Consider the following 20,232-nt stretch of genomic DNA (forward strand, 5'->3'; position numbering starts at 1 on the left):
ATCATCTGGTTGAAATGAAAGACAGAGCTGTGTGTCATCAGCATAGCTATGGTAGGAGAAGCCATATGCCTGTATGATGGGTCCCAGTGATGGAGTGTATATGGAGAAGAGGAGGGGTTCAAGAACTGATCCCTGAGGAACTCCAGTGAGCAGTTGATGTTCTTTGGATGCCTCCTCTCCCCATTGATGCTATGAAGGCCAGTGATGAGAGGGTGGACAGAAGAATTTGATGATTCATGGTATCAAAGGTGGCAGATAGATCCAGTACGTATCCAGCCCAGATGGTGGATCAGCACCTAGAGAGGACCTCTACAGCCCTGAATGTCAGCAGAGACCAGAACAACTAGATGAGCCACAGATACAGATCCCCAGTAAAGACCTTGTCTCAGACGGCCACCGGGACAAGACCACAGGAGCCAGTCCAGTCCTCTGCACAATCTAACTTTGCTGCAGCCTGGAATTGAACTGCTGGTTTCGGCTGTGATGACATCACTGAATTCAATGATGAGCTGCCTTTAACTGAAAATTTAATGTTTATTGTCATTTTGCATTATTGGCACACTATTTTCCTATTTAATACTGGAAAGTTGCTTGACACAATCTGTATTGTTAAAAGCGCTATATAAATAAAGGTGACTTGACTTGACTTGACTTGACTTGCAATTTTGCAGACTTGGTTCAGGGATTTGGTACATGAGCTTCAGGTTTTGTTGATTATGTTTCAAGTTCCAATTTTGGCTTGTAAACAACTGGGAAAAACTAGAAGAACTGATAAAAGAAGAATACATACAACTTCTACTATAAATTCCCAGTAAGCATACGGTCATAAAAAACAACATTGACAACCTAGTATATAAGGAGAGTAAGACTGTAATAGTGTTTTCTGTTCTAAAACTAAAATGTGTGACCAACAATTTCACAACTAATATAAAATATCATAAAGACATATTATTAAAATATTCATCTGACAGAGGTGACAACCCTGACAGAGTTGACACATCTGACGGTGAAAAACCTGAATTTGTAGTGATTTTAACTATCAAATCAATCAATTACATTATTAAAACAAACACATAAGGACATCTTAACATTAGGATTTAAAATATTCTAAAACCATAAAACTTACGCCTGTCTGACAGTAAGGTGTACTCTGCAGAGGTGAATGTGGCAAAAGGGTCCTTTATGGCGCTTTTCCACTGCATGATACGGCACAGTACGGTTCACTTAGAGTGACAGCTGCCCCTGATATTCCCTGATTTTATTACATTTTAATGAATGTCTGACCGTGTTGACAAAAAGTGGGTACACAACTTTGAAACCTTATGAAACATATGTCACTGAAAAACAACAACAGCTTTGATATTATTAAGTGTTGCTTTTGATAAAACAAGCTCTTTTTCATCATTAAAAACATTTTTATCCATTTCATAGCATATGAATTATTGAACTCTTCTCTGAGGACACACTGTTTTAGATGTAGTGAGAAGACAATACGTGTCATAGATATGATATAATAATGATAAAATTAAACTGAAGGGGATAATTGTGTTAAATACATTCTATTATTAATCCCTCATAACATTTACAACTGAAAATATTTTCATTTTTAAACCTAATAGCAGTTAAAATTGCTGGACATGTTTTGTCCCATGTCTCAAGAATCAGTGATATATGAGGACAAAAACACTGGTGTAATTAGTAGTAGGCCTACTAGATAAATAAATAATAGTCCTTACTCATACAAAACAAATACTAGTCTATCAGACTGCCCCTCTCAAAGTATACTTCAAATAGTTAGGTCCATATATATTTGGTCGCTGACACAATTTTCATAATTTTGGCTCTGTATGCCACCAGAATAGAATTAAAATGAAACAAACAAGACGAAATTGAAGTGCAGATTTCAAGCTTTAATTCAAGGGGTAGAACAAAAATCTAACAAAATGCTTAGGAATTACAACCAATTTTATACACAGTCCCCCCATTTTCAGGGTTTCAAATGTAATTGGACAAATAAATATAATCATAAATAAAATGTTCATTTTTATTATTTTGTTGAGAATCCTAACGGTCGTTTTATCGCGTCCAGTGTAGACAGACTTTAGCTGTTGCAGTCGCGTCCGGTGTAGTCACGGTTTACTCACCTATCGAGAAGAAACAAAGCAACCTTGGCGTCCAATCGCAGGCCTTCCGCTCCTTGAGTTCTCTCCAGCGCTGGAAAGCTGATCTGATATTTACACGGGTCCTACTTCTTGCCTTATCGTAAGCCTTCTTTTGTTCCGCAGACATTTTCCTCTTGTTTTTTTTCTGCCATCTCTAGCTCGGCTCGGCTAATGTCCATTCTGTGCACTGAGTGCTCTCTCCTCCGCATCATGAGTAGACACGCCTCTTACTGCTGATTGGCTACACGTTTGTTTTGGTACTCGGCCCAACTCTAAAGTGTTGATCTAAAGTTTTCTAAAGCGTTTTTGAAAAAAATACATACCCCACCTTTAAGTCTGGAACTCATGGACATCAGCAGAGACTGGGTTTCCTCCTTTGTGATGCTTTGCCAGGCCTTTACTGCAGCTGACTTCAGTTGTTGTTTGTTTGTCTTTAGTTTTGTCTTCAGGTGGTGAAATGCATGTTCAATCGGGTTAAGATCAGGAGACTGACTCAGCTGTTGCAGAATATTCCACTTTTTTACCTTCAAAAACTCCTGGGTTGCTTTTGCTGTATTTTTTTTGTAATTTTTTTTGTAATTTTTGAGTCATTGCCCTTCTACTATGAAGCGCTGTCTAACCAGCTTTGCTGCATTTGACTGAATCTGGGCAGAGAGTGATGGACTCTCTATACACTTCAGAATTCATCCGGCTGCTTCTGTCTTCTGTCTCATCCTCACTAAACACCAGTAACCCAGAGCCACTGAAGCCATGCACACTCATGCATCACACTGCTCCATGCGTCACAGATGATGTGTGTGCTTTGATCATGAGCTGTTCCAAGCCTTCTCCAGACTTTTTTCTTCCCGTCATTCTGGTACAGGTTGATCTTAATTTCAGCCGTCCAAAGAATGCTTTTCCAGAAGTGCTCTGGCTTTTTTAGATGTTTTTTGGCAAAGTCTAATCTGGCCTTGTGTGCAGCATGTTGTGAAACCTCTGTATTTGCTCTGGTGAAGTCTTCTCTTGATTGTAGACTTTGACAGAGACTTGTCTGCCTCCTGGAGAGTGTTCTTCTCTTGGCTGGATGTTGTGAAAGGGTTTTTCTTTACCATGGAGAGGATTCTCCGATCATCCACCACTGTTGTCCTTCATGGACGTCCAGGTCTTTTTATGTTGCTGAGCTCACCAGTGCGGTCTTTTTTTCTCAGAATGTACCAAACCGCTCCTAATGTTCCTGCTATCTCTCTGATGGATTTGTTTTGTTTTTGAAGCCTAACAATGGTCTGTTTCACTTGTATGGAGAGATCCTTTGACCGCATGATGTGGTTCACAGCAACAGCTTCCAAATGGAAATGGCATCACGTGGTTAGGCAGTTAATCGCCGCAGAAATTGCACTTGTATGGAGAGCTCCTTTGACCGCATGATGTGGTTCACAGCAACAGTTTCCAAATGCAAATGCCACATTAAGAATCACCTCCAGACCTTTTAGCTGCTTAACTGATGTAGAAATAACGAAGGAATAGCCCACATCTGTCCATGAAATGGCTTTTGAGTCAACTATCCAATTACTTATCCCTTGAAAAAGGGGGGAGGTATATAATAAAGAGCTGTAATTCCTTAACCTTTCATCCAATTTTGATGAGAAATTAAAGCTCAGAGTGTGCACTTTAAGCCTATATTCATTATATAGCTGTAACTTGAGTATGTTTTGGTCAACAGCTAAAATAATAAAAATTGTGCCTGTGTCCAAATATATATGGACCTGACTGTTTAAAGTATAACCACACAGGTTGACATGATAGAAATTTTAAATCATTACTATCATGACTATAGTAATGATAAAAAAAACCATGATTAAAATAGCTATAGTGCTCTCCATAACATAAATAGTCAATAACAGTAACAATTATGACTTTTCTTGGGGGATCTGATGGCTTGTCTGTTTTCTTTAAATGTCACATCAGTAAAGATTAGGATGTTATTATGGCAGTCCTTCAAAATGCATCATAGCTGATATTGGCCAGCTACAGCGGTTTAAACAGACAGCAGTTTCTTCAAGACATAATAAGCAACTTGTTGAAGTGACTCCCACATTCACAGTTGGTGGAACTGTTGAAACCACTAGATAAACAGTGCTGGCCACAGGTTCACACAGACTCAGTGTAATTTACAAGCACACTCTGTAGGGACATTTCTCAGCGTAACAGCAGGAGAGTTGTGGATCATTTCTGTGACTGGAAGCTTCAGATGAAGGGCTTCAGTCTCTGATTACAGGCTCCTGTAAAGGCATTTAAGTGCATTTCAATATCACAGTTTTTCACAACAGTTACACGTTTGCTGAATCTTTGGCTCATTGTCCCAAAAGCCAAAACTCTAAACACAGAACCACAAACACAAAATGCAAAACTCTGCAAATCTCTAGCAAATGCAAATACTTAATCCAAAATCTCTTAATCTCCATTTGTATTTATTTTTTTGTGTCTTGAGTAAATTGAAACTTTATGCAAATGAAAAGCAACTTTTGGGAGTCAACCAATATGATTGAAGCAGGAAAAATGTATCCTTTCTGTTAGGAATTAAAGCAAACAAGTCTATATGCTGTCCCACACTAAAATAAATAAATCAATAAACAGCGGATGTTGCAAACATTTAATGATCTATTCTTCATAGTAAAATTACACTGAATTTCTTATTTATCTTTTAGATTTGATATATGGACATATCATTAAAATTCATAACCTTATCAATTGTGTACATCCTTTTTCTAATAGGCTGAGATGCTTATTCCATTATTATAAAAGAAACGAGACTGATTCATAAATTCAGGTATGATTGTGTAATATTTTGAATACTTTGAACACAGTGTTTGTACCACACTGGAGTTGACTAATAGGTCAAGTTTTATTATATACTATTCTTTCATCTGTTTTGTAGTAATCTTTTAATGGGCAGCATTGTAAAATGATCTGAGAAATAACAGATTGAAGCAATGCTAAAAAGACTGGGCTTCAGTCAAAAAAACATGCTGATTTTCCATCTTGTAGTACGATACAATTCATAGACACACTGGAGATATTTATATATAAATGGCTGCCCAACAAATTATTCATTGTATCAGCCTGTATTAGAAAAAGATTCACTGTCAAAATGGTTTGATACGGTATAGATAAAGATTAGCTGTAGCTGCGGAATGGTTGCTCTGCTCATGTTATTACTGGCAACAGTAAAAATGCATATAGCATCTTGACCGCTGATAAGCAGCCCGCAGCAGCAAAGTCACTGTGTGGACGGGGCTTGAGAGTTGGGTCACTATAATACAGTACTACTGCACTATGAAAACTATTTATTAGTCATTTTCATAGTGCAGTAGTATTTAGCAGAAACAAATATTGTTATCCCCACAGTACACTGGAGTGTTTACCAGCTCTTGTGTTTCATTAATTATTTTTAAGGCGTGTGCATGCCTCACGAATCCAGACATTAACCTTTAGAGCAGGATGGCCACAACGATTCTTTACACTTGTCATGATGATAAGTGCTCTCACTACTAAATGAAAATTTCTCAAAGGTCAAGAGGCTTATTTACAAAGTTTTTCTGACAACACAACCCTCTACGGATACTTTGGCAATTGAATCGTCATTGGCTAGTACAACTTAGTAGAGCCTCTTACTGTATTCTCAGCACAAGGAAGACACATGTCTTCCTTTATAAATGTTATTAACAAAAAATAAACAACAACAAGAGTAATCAACAACTACTAATAAATGAATACCATGCATGAAAAGGAGTAAAGCACATAAGATGTACATATAAAATTATTAAGTTGTATATTTTAAGATAAACTGTTGCTTCTTTTAGACTAATAAGGCCAAGAAACTTATCATCAAACAAATAAACGAAGATTATTTGTTATTAACTGACATAAGCTATATAACATCTAATGTAAAATAGAAAATCATATACTGCTAATATACAGCAATGTCAGTGTTGGACAGTTTGTTTGTTTGTGTTAGTCCACCAAGTTCCAATCAAAATGTTGCAAACCTTTGTTGACTATTGTTGTCAGAGAAGAGCCCTGCAATAAAACTGGGCCCTGGAATGTGCTGTCCACCGCAGATCCTTCAATTTGAGACGTCCTTCGATGGAGCTTGATGGTGTGGCAGCCTAGATATGCAGTTTCACAAGGATGTGTCCTTCCATTTGAGAAGCACCCAATGTGAACCAGGCCTACGGGGTGCCTGAGGGTGTTAAACAACCTCAAACGAAAGCAAGAGCACCCGTAGTTAAAGCTGTAATAGCATATTGGCGAAACAGATATGGCAAATGATTCAGTGTGTGTTTGCACTCTGGAGAGCATCAAAGGTTTCTGTTTACAGCAGTACTACAACATTGTTTTAATACTACAACAATGTAGCCAATCACAGACATATCTTTTGATTTTTTGAAAGCAATAGCCAATCCCTCGGAGTTCAAAATGATCTCGCGATAAACTAAGATTAGTGACAGCTTTTTAGTGATTATAAAGGGAGTGCTCTTTGTGCCATAGCAATGGACAGGGTAAAAATATGTCACAACAGATGTGAATTAAGGCACCCTTCACTATTTTCAGAAGCACCTTCAGTGATTTGATTCTGAGACCAGGCCTGGTGTGAACACTAAGCAAACCAGGACTAAATGCATTTTCTGCTTTAGAAAGCTGTCTGCACCAAAAGAACCAAGAGAACGACGGAACTACAAGTGTAAACACACCACTAATCTCCGATCAAATCATAAAGAGTTCATATAAGCACATCATACACAAATTCAATTTAAAGAAGGAACAATTTTATTATTTACCTCACCTATGTAACAGATTTTTTCTAAGCTAAGTAAATAGCTTAAAATACTTATTTTTAGAGTAAAAAGAGGCATACAAACTAGTGTGATTTTTGGCATCCATGTAGAATTTAGCAAATGTTCTCAATCTTTCTTTATACTGATGTAAATGTAAGGTGCACTGTAAAGAAGCAGATCTCCAGCAAAGCTCTTGTTCATTTTCTCTTTAGTCCCTCTTCTCCTTTTGCAGAATGAGCCTTGTGGACAAAGATGTGATGCTGCTTATCTCAGCAGAAGTAGCACAGAGGAACCATGGGAGAAGAATTGGCTGAGAAACATGAGCACAAACTGGTTGTGCTGTACAATTTGGGTTTTAAATGATTTAACACCTAATAACAGATTTAGTACAGTGATGAGAACAGTCTGACACATACAATATCTGTTTTAAGAAAAGTTTCTACATTTTTTATACGCATATCATTTTATACTATAATTTTTTCATGATATGCTGATATGTTACGTGCATACCTAATCTTAGCTCTTAGAAACGTACATTTATTCATGTATTTTAACAGTTGGATCCATTTCACGATGGACTTTTAATATAATGGATAATTGCATCCTTCCTGGTATCAGATGGATGTCTAAAATCTACATAGTCTAGGATTTCTCACATAAAATCTGACAAGAAAGTAAAGGTAATATCGTAATTAAAATAAAAGAAATAATGTAAAAGCAACTACAACAACAACAAAACAATTTAAACCATAGACAAATGCATATCAATGTTTTTATTATAAATAATGTTAACGTCACTGAATTTTTCCCACCAACAAATGAAAAAAAATCATAAAAGCCACAAAGCAAAAACAGTTGTAAGTTGTTCACTGAAGCACACAAGAAAAAAGAACAAAGACATAGCCACATGGTAACCAGTACCTTTATATTATGGAACAAATTTAGGTAAAAAATAAAATCATTGAACAGTTCCTTAAAAAAAATACTGCGATAAGGTACAATATTTATCTTTGTATAAATCAGATAACTTGATTTGTCTTGTCACTTTCCTCAGCAAGGAAATTTAAAGCACATTTGTGGCACTTTCTGTACATTATTATTGTCAACTTTATTATTATTATTACCACTGCAGTGTGAACTAGCTTGTTTCTACTGAATGACACACAGAGAACACCAGTTTTCTTACTCCATGTTGTGTTCATGTGACAGAACATGCTCCTGAGTGTATGAGAAGATTGCAAGATGGAAAACAAATTAAGCTCAAAATAAGCTCATTGCATACATTCCAAAGTGACCTTCTTTTCAGACCTGTTCAATAAATATCCTTCTGAAGATGCTGCATCATACTTAGATAGCAAGAAAAACTTTTGAATGTTGCACTAAAGGATTTGGAGTGTACTTATTTGATAGGACGTACATTTATCCAGAAAATACAAATATCACACATACAGTGAATTAATTGCTTTGCACTTTTTCAGATCTGAGGCAAACTCCAGGGATTGCTTGCAACATCAGGAGGAAGTCCTGTTATAACCGACACCGAAATGTTTGGAAAACCACAATTCTGCCAGCTGCATTGTGGATGCATAAGTGCTCGCTTTAGACCCGACACACATTTTGTATTGCTTAGGGTCTAAATGTGTGTCACACAGGACAGGGTGATAAATATGCACAATACCTGCTTCTTGAGAGCGAAACACTTTCAAGCCAGAATTAACGACTTTCGTGAACAAATCGACATCCTCTAAACCCCAGCCTTGTATTGAGGTGTCAAAACCCCCAGCTTTAAGCAAGTCACTTTTGAATATGCAGGTGATACCAAATCCATAATCTCGCCAGAATCCACTCTTCTTGGTGAAAACAAAGGCGCTGTCTTCAGGAGGGCCTCCAGCATAGACAATTTTGGGATCATACTGACTGAAGACGATAGGGAAATATATCTGCCTTCCTTCAACAGTGTTGTCTCGACACCTTTGGAGAGCATCAGCGTTGAAGACCAGGTCCACATCACAGAAAAACAGTAGTGAGTTGTTAGCCAGCTGAGAAGAGCCCATCTCAAGGGCGAGGCCTCGAGAAAAGCCTCCCATCATGGGTATGATAGAAAGGTCTGCTTTAGGATATCTGTTATGATATTCCTTTATCAGCTCTAGGTGTCTCTCCTTATCCTGGTTTGTATCACTGTCAACCAGGATTATGGTAACTTTCACACTCTGGATCGGGATCAGGCAGATTCTCTCAAAGTTTTCCATGAAACGTACAAAGACTTCATAGCGACCCGTGAGCGGTACAAGGAAGTGGATTTTTGTCTGACTTTGCTCTTGAACGTCTTTTGTGGATTCTGAGATCTGGAAGGAAGAGAAAATCTTGAGCGAGCTGGAGAGGAAAGAGAGCGAACGAGAGTCACCGTTGATGACGTCTACTAGGTCGCCAACATCCAGTTCCTCTGCCTCGCTGAAGAATGGTTTACTGAAGGACTGCTGAAGGTAAGCGTGTCTCCTCACTGGCACCGTCACTTTCCTACCCTTGTGCTTCTTGTAAAGCAGCAGAAGGTCCAAGATGTATTCGGCACCGTGAAGCGGATCCACCCTTCTATAGCCATACTGGATCTCCTTGAAGTCTATGATGCGGCCTCGAGTTTTGGAGTTCTCGTTGATCATCTCCATCACTTGAAGCACTGTATCTTCGAGCGCTGAGCGGACCAGGTTTCCAAGGCCTTGACGGGGCAGCTGCCTCTCGCTGGTGGAGTACAGGTGCCTGCCGGTCAGAAAATCCCACTCTATGACACCTCCCCGCTCTGTGGGGCGATAGCGTGTGTAGGACGGTGGTGCCCCCAGGAGCTGGTCCTCCCACTGCTCTGCAGCATTGCCGAGTCGGCTCATGGTGACGCCTTCACGGTGCAGCAGAATCGTGCGATACCGGAGCTGAGAGATCTTGCGGCTGAGCAGGTAGCTGTGCAGCCTGTATTGATAAGCTGGATGCTTGTTGGGGTGCAGCGTGATGGCATTGTGGATCTTGCTACTGTGAAGGTCCTGGATGAAACCTTTCTTGTTGTGCTCGTAGTTCTCATAGAACAACTGCTGCATCTGCAGAGAGAAAGATGAAAACAACAGGCAATTTGAGTAATAGTGACGTGTTTCAACTAGTGGTGTAACGGCACACGTATTCGTACCGAAAATTTTTGGGAAAAAAGGAAATTTCGACTATAAATGCCGTTTTGATGCTCTTTGATGTGGCGCGACAAGCTAGCTGTGTAAACGCCTCAGTTCTGACGGCAGCGTGAGGGAGCACGATCATCCCTTCATCTTTACTACTAGTTTTAATGTGAAATAAACATGAATTAACATCTCATGCCCATTGTAATCGCTTAATCAGTGTTTCACTCGCGGAAAGACGTGTTTAAAATGTCACGTAGCATTTCATTTACCTCAGGCAAGTCATCAGTGTCTAAAGCTCGTTATTTGCTAGAGAAATCAAGTCTAGAAATATTATATACTCATTGAATTTTACTTTACCTGTTAGTGATGTCTTAATTATTTAATGTAGGCTATATTGAAATATATCTCTTGATTATATTTCAACAACAAAAAGAAATTGTATAATTTAGATGTTAATTTAAAACTGTATTGAGTGCAATTTACATGTTTGCATACAAGTTTTTTTTATTTGAGTGTTGATTATTGTAGTTATAAATGAATAGTAATAAAATTTTAGTTTGGGCTCTTTCGTTAATTGTAGCCTTATTATAGCAAAAGGGCTCCCTATAGTTTAGAGCAGAGGTAGTTTTTTATAGATTTTTTTTATTTTATTTGGTAGATTTAAAGAAAATTGTAATTCTAATTGAATTTATTTAAGGAAAGAGAAAAACATTGTCTAATTAAAAAAATATTATGTTTAGTATTTTTTCCTCCTGCTGTACCGAAAACTTACCAAACTGTGACGTCAAAAGCGAGGTACGCACCGAACCGTCATGTTTGTGTACCGTTACACCCCTAGTTTCAAAACATCCAGTCAAAATGGAATTGAAGTATCTGGTTGAAAAAGCATGGAAACCTGTCCACCAGCACCTGTAAGTGCTTATTGAACATAACAGCTTCCACTCTTATGCGAAGACACGATTGATGAAGATCTTCCTCACCAGACACTGTAAACTACAAAAACCCTTACAAAACTGTAAGAATACAGTTTTTGCATTATCTGGTACAAATCCAGGTGTGTTAAACACAGTGTAAGGAAAACTGTGTTAGCATTTAAATGAGGTTTCAGAATAAAAAACCCTGCAATAGACTGATTTCTTAAAGACGAGTCAATAAAAATAGTTCTACAAGGCATAATTTTGAAAGTAGCATGTCTGTCAACATAGAAGATGGGCCTTGTTAATAAACATAATGTAAACTCTTATTGTAGGCTTACCTACAACAACGAAGTGTACTTTTAAATTTAGCTTAAGTGCATTTTTTTCAAAGTCCCATCAACTTCTTTATCACTTTAATCCCAATTGAGAGATCAAGCAGGGGCTGACTGTACCAAATAAATAAATACATGGACAAGAAATACAGTTTTAAGTTGGGTTTGTTTTATTATATTATTCTTATTATTATATTGTTTTTATTACAGCTACTATTAATTCACTGACAATGATCAGTTTTACAGTTACACAGAATGCAAATCAGAATGAGCAGTAAAATCACAATCAACTGTTGCAGAGATCTGAGCAACACTGTCTGAAGGTTTTGAGGACGCTTGTGCTGTCTTCCAAGACTTGTCTTTGCAATAGTGAGCAAACTCCTGATTACAACAGAGAATAGATACACCTGAACAACCGATGAAGTCATAATACCTCAAGATGTACTGCATCTTGTGCAATTATTAGAAATTATTCTTATTGCCTTTGGATTATTAGTTTTAACCCATGTGTTAGACTCGATGACTCATATTGTATGACACCTTGAACAGCACCAGCACTATAACTGCAAGTGTGCTGCTTTGATGTGCTTCTTGACATTCAGGACAAACATTAACACTTTTATTCTGACCTGCACTGAACTCATCAAACTCATGTGCATTCCTTTGCTCTGAAAGTCTCTGCCGACACGTCACTATTGATGTGCTTTTGTTGTCTGAGTGACTGATGTAACACTGGACACATTACTTGGCTGTGGTGTTTTTCCACAGTTTTCACACCAGAACTCCAGACATGACTAATCACAATCGTTGTCATTCTTCCAATGAGACGAGGCAAGTTCTCTGCAGTCATTAGAACTGTTCAGACACATACTTCCACAGATAATTAGGATGCCCTAAAAACCCTTAAGCTCTTAAGATTTTTTTTTTGTCACGAGTGAATTACAAAAAAAAAGCTTGCAACAAAGCTCCGATTGTGATTTTAATAAAGAAGTAAAGCTGAACATTCTCAAGGTGAATCTCTTATGACTCATTTCTAGTTATTAACAGCAGTTTCCTAATGTCATAAATGCTGATGTCTGCAACTTAACCCTGATCATTTGTCTACTGACAGGAGGTAAATGGAAAGCTGGCGCTTGGCTCTAGCACTCAGGTTATTAATGCTGCAGTCATGCAGTCGTCAGAGTTCAGGAGGTCCAGGATGTTTTGCATCAAGCATAAAGCAGCTAGTGTCTCCAGAGCAAAACTGTGATTCATACTCCACTCTGAAAAGCATGACTTTGTATTTGGTGTAAATGTAAATATGTGAATGCAAAACAAGCAAATGTGGCCCTAGATCAGAGACGGTGTAAGGAGTGAAATTATTTCCTCATGAATCCAAAACGTCAGGAACTCACACAAAACAGATGCCATGCAACAAAACAATAAAACTAATCTGGAGAAGAGATCTCCAAAGAGAGCAAACAACACCACCCCCCTTGCTCATTTACGACTCCCTTCTCCCTGTTTTTTTCTGCCTCTCCCTCTCACTCTTTTCCCCCAAAAGGTTTATACCACATATCATGGATCTTGTGAACCTGTTGTTTTCCCCCTTCATGTTTGGTATCGTTCTAAAGGTCTCTATGCAATTGGTAAAATGGTCTCAATTTCACAGTAGTCACTTATATTATGCAAAAGATTGAAACCTTTTGTAGAATTGTGTTCTGCTGAAGAAGAGGTGTGTCCCCTCAGGGTCTGTGAGAATGTTTATCTATCTCCAGCCAGGTGCGATCCTGGGTCATGAGAACCTAAAAAACCAAAAGGACTTTTATGTTTTTACAACATTCTTTGTTTCTTATCTGGGTATATAAGGGAAATGACAAAACACTACTTGGGGATTCTGTAGTCAGAAAACCCCCACAACGTATGTTAATCTGGAGCTCTGCACCAGAGCTCACATACTGCTGCATGTCTCTCTGCTGTCAGGTATGCATTTCATTTTTTATTCAAAAATTTAATTGTGTTAAACACATTGTGCTCATAGAACACACTTTATAGTTGTTTGTGCTACTACATGTGCGCATAGGCTAGTTAAGTTTATTCTTTAAAACACAATTGCTTTGCTGTAAGTGTTCTTTGAAATGCTTAGGTAAAAGGTTGTATATGTGCAGGAGCAGGGTTCACACGCGGCTACAATGTGATTCACAATTGCATTATCCTTTCTAAACTGGCTTCTAATTGTTTCATTATGTAAATGTAATGATACAATTTTACCTGACTAATAATAAATTGTTATATTTTATTTATTCTGATCTCCTCTGAAATCATGATTATTTCTAGTAGATTAAAATCGTAGTCTGGTGTTTCCACAAATCTGCGTCCAGGATAGATCATACCGAAGTACCAATGAATGAAGCGGAGACTCATCATTAGGGATCTTCTGATTTCTGGCTGTCACTGGCTTAACATGTTACAGTTTTTGTGATTATAGAGACAAAGTACACTTTTTGTAATGTGCTAGCAGGGTGCAGCCGACTTAAAGGTATTATAATCACCGTCTCCTCTGATTAAGTACAGAACTGGCGAGTTTGTGCCGTGCGTTCACTGTTGGCCAAGTGAATTGCTAAGCGACACTGGGTCGTTAATGAACGAATAATTGAGAGTATGGGATTTCCAGAATAATCAAATATCTAAATTAATATACAATCGATATTTGTGATCAGTTTTCAATTAGAAATATTGCCTAAATTTAATGATCACTTGAAATTGGAGTCAGATTGAACATGGAGATAGACTACAATTGAAACTAAATACTTATAAATCCAGAGGCGCAAGTAAAAGACTGAACACGCATTAAACCTTCAACCAGGCCGCTGGACTCCGCTTTTTGGGCCGGCGGGTGGATCCTTACAATGGGACACAGTAAACCCTCTCTGATGCATTAAACCTACCATGAAATATGTACAAGTCCATGTAATGAGCAGATAGAGAGAAATATATGAACCAATATGTGGAAAAGTAAGAGGAGAAAGTGTCAAGTCACTTTTATTTATATAGAGCTTTATACAATACAGACTGTTTCTAAGCAGCTTTACAGTAATAAACAGTAAACAATGCATCAGTGTTTTTAAAAGATTCTTCAGTTTGAGGAACTAGTAATTTTGGATTATATTTACAACTTCAATTTAAACCATCAAGCAGACCTACATACAGTATATAGTGTTATTACAGACAGGTTTTCTCTGTCGTTTTGACACTTTTCTCTAAAGAAATGTAATTGTTCTCAAAACAATTAACACAGCTATCTAAACACAAACTTATCTTAACCAAACAGTTGGTCAAAGCAATTATGATAAATGTGTAAACAATTAGGAAAACGTACTCTGTTACTAACGTGACCTCGGTTCCCTGAGATACGGGAATGAGTACTGTGTCTGCTAGGATGCTATGGGAAAAAGTCCTTTTTCTCTGATGACTGAAGCCTTTTCAATAACGTAGTGTAACTGCACGGCCATTGGTTCGTACAGTGAATTAAAAATGAACAAATGGCTCAGCAGCGGAGCTTCACGAGCCTATGGCGACGAAGCGGGGGCATCTGGCTATATAAGCTGGCAGTTCGCCATAGGATCCTCAGGTTACTTCAACTGAAGCGACGACTGAGTCGTGCAGCTACATAGCATGGGAAAGGGGGCCCAGAGGGACCAAGTATTTTGCAGGGAAGCCCCGCAGGAGGAAATAGGGCCAAGCTCACAGAGGTCAGCCCGGCCTTGAGTAATTATCCCAAGAGAATTATGTACAGCCTCGGTACTCAGTGAGGGCCAAGAGTGTACAAGAAGGAGGCAAACGCCAAACACTGGTTTGTCATATGTGACCCTGGATCACAAAACCAGTCTTAAAGGGTTAGTTCACCCAAAAATGAAAATTCTGTCATTAATTACTCACAGCGTATCCGCGTGGCTCATGTACATTACCATGCCAAACCCTCCGAGGGTTGTCATGACAGAAATACAGAGTTCTGGCATTAAACTCTAGATGGTGCAGTCCGACAGGTCTAACTCAATCGACCTAATGACATCATTATCACATGGCACAGCTGATTGCTCACAGCAGCATGTTGTGGATGCTTTCTCGGTACTCGCTCTACTTTCTCGGTGCTTGCTCTGCCGCAGCAGCAGCAGCAGCGTAGCAGATCTATTCCGCCAAGACCAAACAAATTAATATTGTCATGTACATTACCATGCCAATACCTCCGACAGTTGTCATGACAGAATTGTGTTTCCTGTGCTGTGTGTGTTATTAAGTGAGCAGTTATTAGTTTGGGGCCAACTGAAAATACACCATGTTCATTTGATGATATGACAAATTACAGAGTTTTGTTTGTTGTGTTTGGACAAATGGTACATAAATGTTTGTAATTTGTGCAAAACCTTTTTTCAGATATTTTAAAGTATTGGTTGGTTGTATTAGCTATTATGAAAACATTTGAGTTTTGCTCAGTCTTTTGAGAAAATCATTTGTATGAAATGAATGAAAATGTACAATCTGTTTAGGACAATTATAAAGTGTTCAGATCACTGTGTTAACTGTTTTGAAATTTGTGCAAAACCTTTTTTCAGATATTTTAAAGTATTGGTTGGTTGTATTAACTATTATGAAAACATTTGAGTTTTGCTCAGTCTTTTGAGAAAATAATTTGTATGAAATGAATGAAAATGTACAATCTGTTTAGGACAATTATAAAGTGTTCAGATCACTGTGTTAACTGTTTTGAAAACAGTGACCTGAGTTTGGAGAAATGTGTCAAATCGATTGAGAAAAACTGTAAGCTTAAACTTTCAGCATTCTCATTCAATAATCAATACATTTTTACTGAATATTGTCTTTAAAACTCTACCAGGAAATAGTAGAGAAAAAAAACACTTGGGAGAAAGTTTAGTCAGGGAGGCCAGTTCTTCTAACAGCGTGAACACAGCAAGTTACAGCACGTCAATGTTTTTGTAAATTGATCTTTTTGTAAATTAGCATTTTTATCAATTTAAAATAATTACTACAATAGCTCCTTCTTAAGGTGGCTGAGAAGTGCTAAACAAATCACAATTCTGAAAACAAAATAACAAATTACAAACGCAAATGCAAGTCTCACTTAGTGTAAATAGAATCCATTGCTAATACGAGATTTGAAAAGGGAGGAAAAAAAAGTTCGGCAAAAGGCGGGATCTTATACATAAGAGCTCATGAAAGAAGAGCTTTAGGTTTTGAATAACCGTGTATATACAAAAATATAATATTATGGCAAAAGTGTTTGCAACGTAGGGAAACAAATGTTTGCTTTTGAGATGTGTTTGTGATATTTTAATTGCAGTGCTTCATTTTGCTAGAGATGTGAAGCATTTTGTGTGTGCAATTCTTGGATTTGTGTGTAAAGTCTTGAAAAAAAGAGGCAAAGTTTTGAAAATGTAAGCAGTTGAAAAAAACTGTAAGATCTGAATTACATACCTGATTCACAAACAGTATTACGGTAATTACAACTTGGCGTGACCGCAGTACAGTATATACAGTATATACAACCCTATTGGTTAATTTGTTTCTTGTCTAGCTTTGTTATTGTAACTTGCTGTTGTTAAGTTGTGCTGTTTATTGTTGAGTCAAGTCTGTTCGAGTCTAATTCTCATTCTTCATGTCATGGTTTAGTTAGGTTATTTTTGTGTTTGGTTATTATGTTTATGTTTATTAAATAAACTGCACATGGGTTCTGTTGTAGTCCTGTTGTTTCTTCATAAATATAATCAAGTACAAGCACAAGTAATCAGTTTTTAAATGCACTTGAGTAAAGTACAAATCCCCCAAAATAATACTTAAGTACAGTAACCCAGTAAAATTATTCAAGTATTTTACACAAGGTTGGGAATTTTAAATCGATTCCAATTCTGGAATCGGATACGTAAGGTTAGGAATCAGATACTTGTTATATATTTTCAGATATACCAGATCGTTTTTTTTCCTTTTCTTTTACACGTCATCACTGAAGACCTGACCTGGTGATCTGAAAGGACCTTCTGCACTAATCTAAACATCAGTTTACATGATAGACTGCAGAAAGCGCTCAAAAATGTGGCTACATTTTGCAAAGCTTATTGTAATTAACTAATATGTTGCAAGAAAGGTGTTACCACCAATATGGCAAAGCATCTGCGGTTGGTTCACTGTATAAAATTACAGTTTTTCACAATCGATTTGACACTTTTCTCCAATGCAATGTACTTGTTCTCAAAACAATTAGCACAGCCATCCAAACACATAATTATCTTAACCAAACAGTTCAACTTTACTGCAAAATGAAGCACTGCAATTTTTTCTATTAAAAGTAAACATTAACATCAAATCTATAGTTGTGTTCTCTATTGAGTATAAAGCACATTCAGCTGTAGATGCACAGAGATGCTAATGAAAATACATGCTTATTGCTATTCATTTTTTTATATATATTGTGTATATCTAAACGAAATAAAAATTGTTATCCAACACCTGATATCACCCATGAGAAAAAACGAATGGCCCCTTTAAACTTAAAATCTGTTTGTGCCACCTTAACAGCAAGAACTGCAAATAAAATGTTCTGATGACTACAGATCAGTCTTTTACAGCACGGTGGTGGATATATATATATATTTATATGACTTAGCTGGTGAAAATACTAGTGTTCTAATAATTTTGTCCACCACTGTATACACACGTGTGTTTGTTTGCTGTATACATGAATTATCCTGAATTACTGTATTGATCTTGCCTTTCATTTGCATCTGGAAGAGAATTTAATTGCATTTTATCTACACTAAATATTTGCTGTGCTTGCATCATAGGAGAAAAAATGTAAGAAGGTTGAATCCATGCTTGACAAGCTCTTGTCTCAACATCTCCACAGGCCTCTTCCTTCGTGGCTGGTGATGTTGTTCTGATGTCCCCCCCTCCCCAGCTTTTCTAAAGGAGAGGCCATGATTTTTTACATGGTCAATTAGTTTAATTCTGATTTCATTTGAAATTCATCTGCACTTTCTACCTCTCCTTCCACCCTGTTGTCCACTTCCTCTCTGTCCATGTCTTCTTACAGTGTCTCCTCATGCTCTTTCCACTACACCAGTGCCCTCTTCTCAAATGATTATCTCTTCTCAAATTCCTTCTCCTCTCCTCTTTTCTCACATCTTCCTCTCTGCTTATCTCTTTCTACCTGTTCCACTCTGTTTTGTAATTTGTATGAAATGAATGAAAACATACAATCTGTTTAGGACAATTACAAAGTGTTCCGATCACTGTATTAACTGTTTTGAGAACAGTGACCTGTGTTTGGTGGACCTTGCAGGCACAGCTTGTCCAACATCTTAATACTTGCATGGTACAAGGTAGAAAAGACAAACAGTGCAAACTACTGTAAGGAAAGTTCTCCCAAATGATCTCCCAAGATCATTATCTCATAGTGATGGCACCCTACATCCTTAAAGAGGAATATAATGGATAAAATAGTGGCTGTCACTGACGACAATGCTGTGAACATGGATGTGGCAATAAAAAGGCTACAATTCATAAAGCTAGGTTGGTTTGCCCATACACTTAATCTTGGAGCTCAGAGTGACATCAGTCAGTACGTTTACATTGACAAAAATACTCAGATTTTAATACGATTAAGACAATACTCTGATTAAGAATCGACCATGTAAACAGAGATTTTTGATTACCTTAATCCGGCTAAAGTCATAATCGAAGTAAACCCTAATCAAATTAAGACATGTGGAGTATTCCTATTTTAGTCTCATTATTGAAGTGCAGTAAAGACATGTACACACCTTAATCACATTATTACCATCGTGTAGGACGTTTCGTTGCATTTTGCGACAGGATACACACAGTAGGACTTTTCGCCGCATTTTGTGACAGGATACACACACAGCAGTGCTCAACCGTTTGATGGCAAATAAAAGAGCATGGCTTCAACAACAAGCCAGTGACTATGTTTACATGGACATCAGTAATCTAATTATTTACCTTATTCTGAATAAGACAATATTGTGATTAAGGTGTTTACATGAGTTACTTTTAGAATGTTCCTCTCATGTTCCTGTTTTACATGTTTATAGTACATAGATCGATTATAATGGCACACGTCATTACGTCCCCACGCGACGCCATCCGACGTCCCCTCCATTTCACGTATAAACATATAGTCCGTCTTCGTTTTGGAGCCATATACAGTTTTGGCTTTTGGGTGTTGCATTTTTAATTTTACGAAAGCTTGAAGTGCAGTTAATTATTTGTCATGCTATACATGCAAACAGACGACGGCGTTTTAGGGTTAATTTTGTCAGCTATTTTCATTTTAGTCTTAAGCCCTATTCGCACGGGATTAGTATTATCTGGAGACCTTGTGTGATTTTTAAATTAACCCCCCTCCTCTGAATTTCGTGTGGTGCATTCGCACGGGATAAGCGAAGCCTGTGATTTTACTCGAATTTACCGACTTATCTACCGGATACCCGGATGTCAAGGCTTTGAGAGTCCCGTTCTATGGTCCAGATGGATTAAAAAAAAGAAAAGAAACGAAATACAGTAGGTCATTTGTGGGGGAATTTTTACTTTACAAATTACAGACATGGCCGATTCGCACGGGATTAAGATCACAGACAACCTCCGCAATTATTACAAATGACTGGAGGTCACCAGGTCATACTAATCCCGTGCGAATAGGGCTTTAGTCTTAGTCCCGGGCTAAAATGTCCTTGTCCTATTTAGTTTTAGTCAAGTTTTAGTCAACTAAAAGTCTCAACATTTTAGTCTAGTTTTAGTCCAAGAAAACCTGAAGTATTTTAGTCTAGTTTTAGTCGAAG

The 20,232-nt window shown here is 37.6% G+C and overlaps 1 protein-coding gene across 1 annotated transcript; it reads right to left on the minus strand.

The window, feature by feature from the left end:
* Positions 1-7,897: 7,897 nt before the first annotated feature.
* Positions 7,898-18,452, minus strand: LOC107665461 (chondroitin sulfate synthase 3-like). Its single transcript, XM_016456337.1, has 2 exons — positions 18,414-18,452; positions 7,898-10,059 (listed from the first exon to the last, which is right to left on the minus strand). Exons 1-2 carry the CDS (start codon positions 18,450-18,452, stop codon positions 8,488-8,490), a joined length of 1,611 nt encoding a protein of 536 aa, XP_016311823.1. The 3' UTR covers positions 7,898-8,487.
* Positions 18,453-20,232: the final 1,780 nt, after the last annotated feature.

Source organism: Sinocyclocheilus anshuiensis, unplaced genomic scaffold (assembly GCF_001515605.1).
Source record: "Sinocyclocheilus anshuiensis isolate Anshui unplaced genomic scaffold, SAMN03320099.WGS_v1.1 scaffold755, whole genome shotgun sequence".
NCBI classification, from domain to species: domain Eukaryota; kingdom Metazoa; phylum Chordata; class Actinopteri; order Cypriniformes; family Cyprinidae; genus Sinocyclocheilus; species Sinocyclocheilus anshuiensis.

Excerpts from the sequence above, each read along its gene's own strand:
- LOC107665461 (XM_016456337.1), bottom strand. The coding sequence starts at position 18,452 with ATGGACAGAGAGGAAGTGGACAACAGGGTGGAAGGAGAG. Across the intron at positions 10,060-18,413 it reads ACAACAGGGTGGAAGGAGAG|ATGCAGCAGTTGTTCTATGA; the intron begins GTAGAAAGTGCA and ends TTCTCTCTGCAG.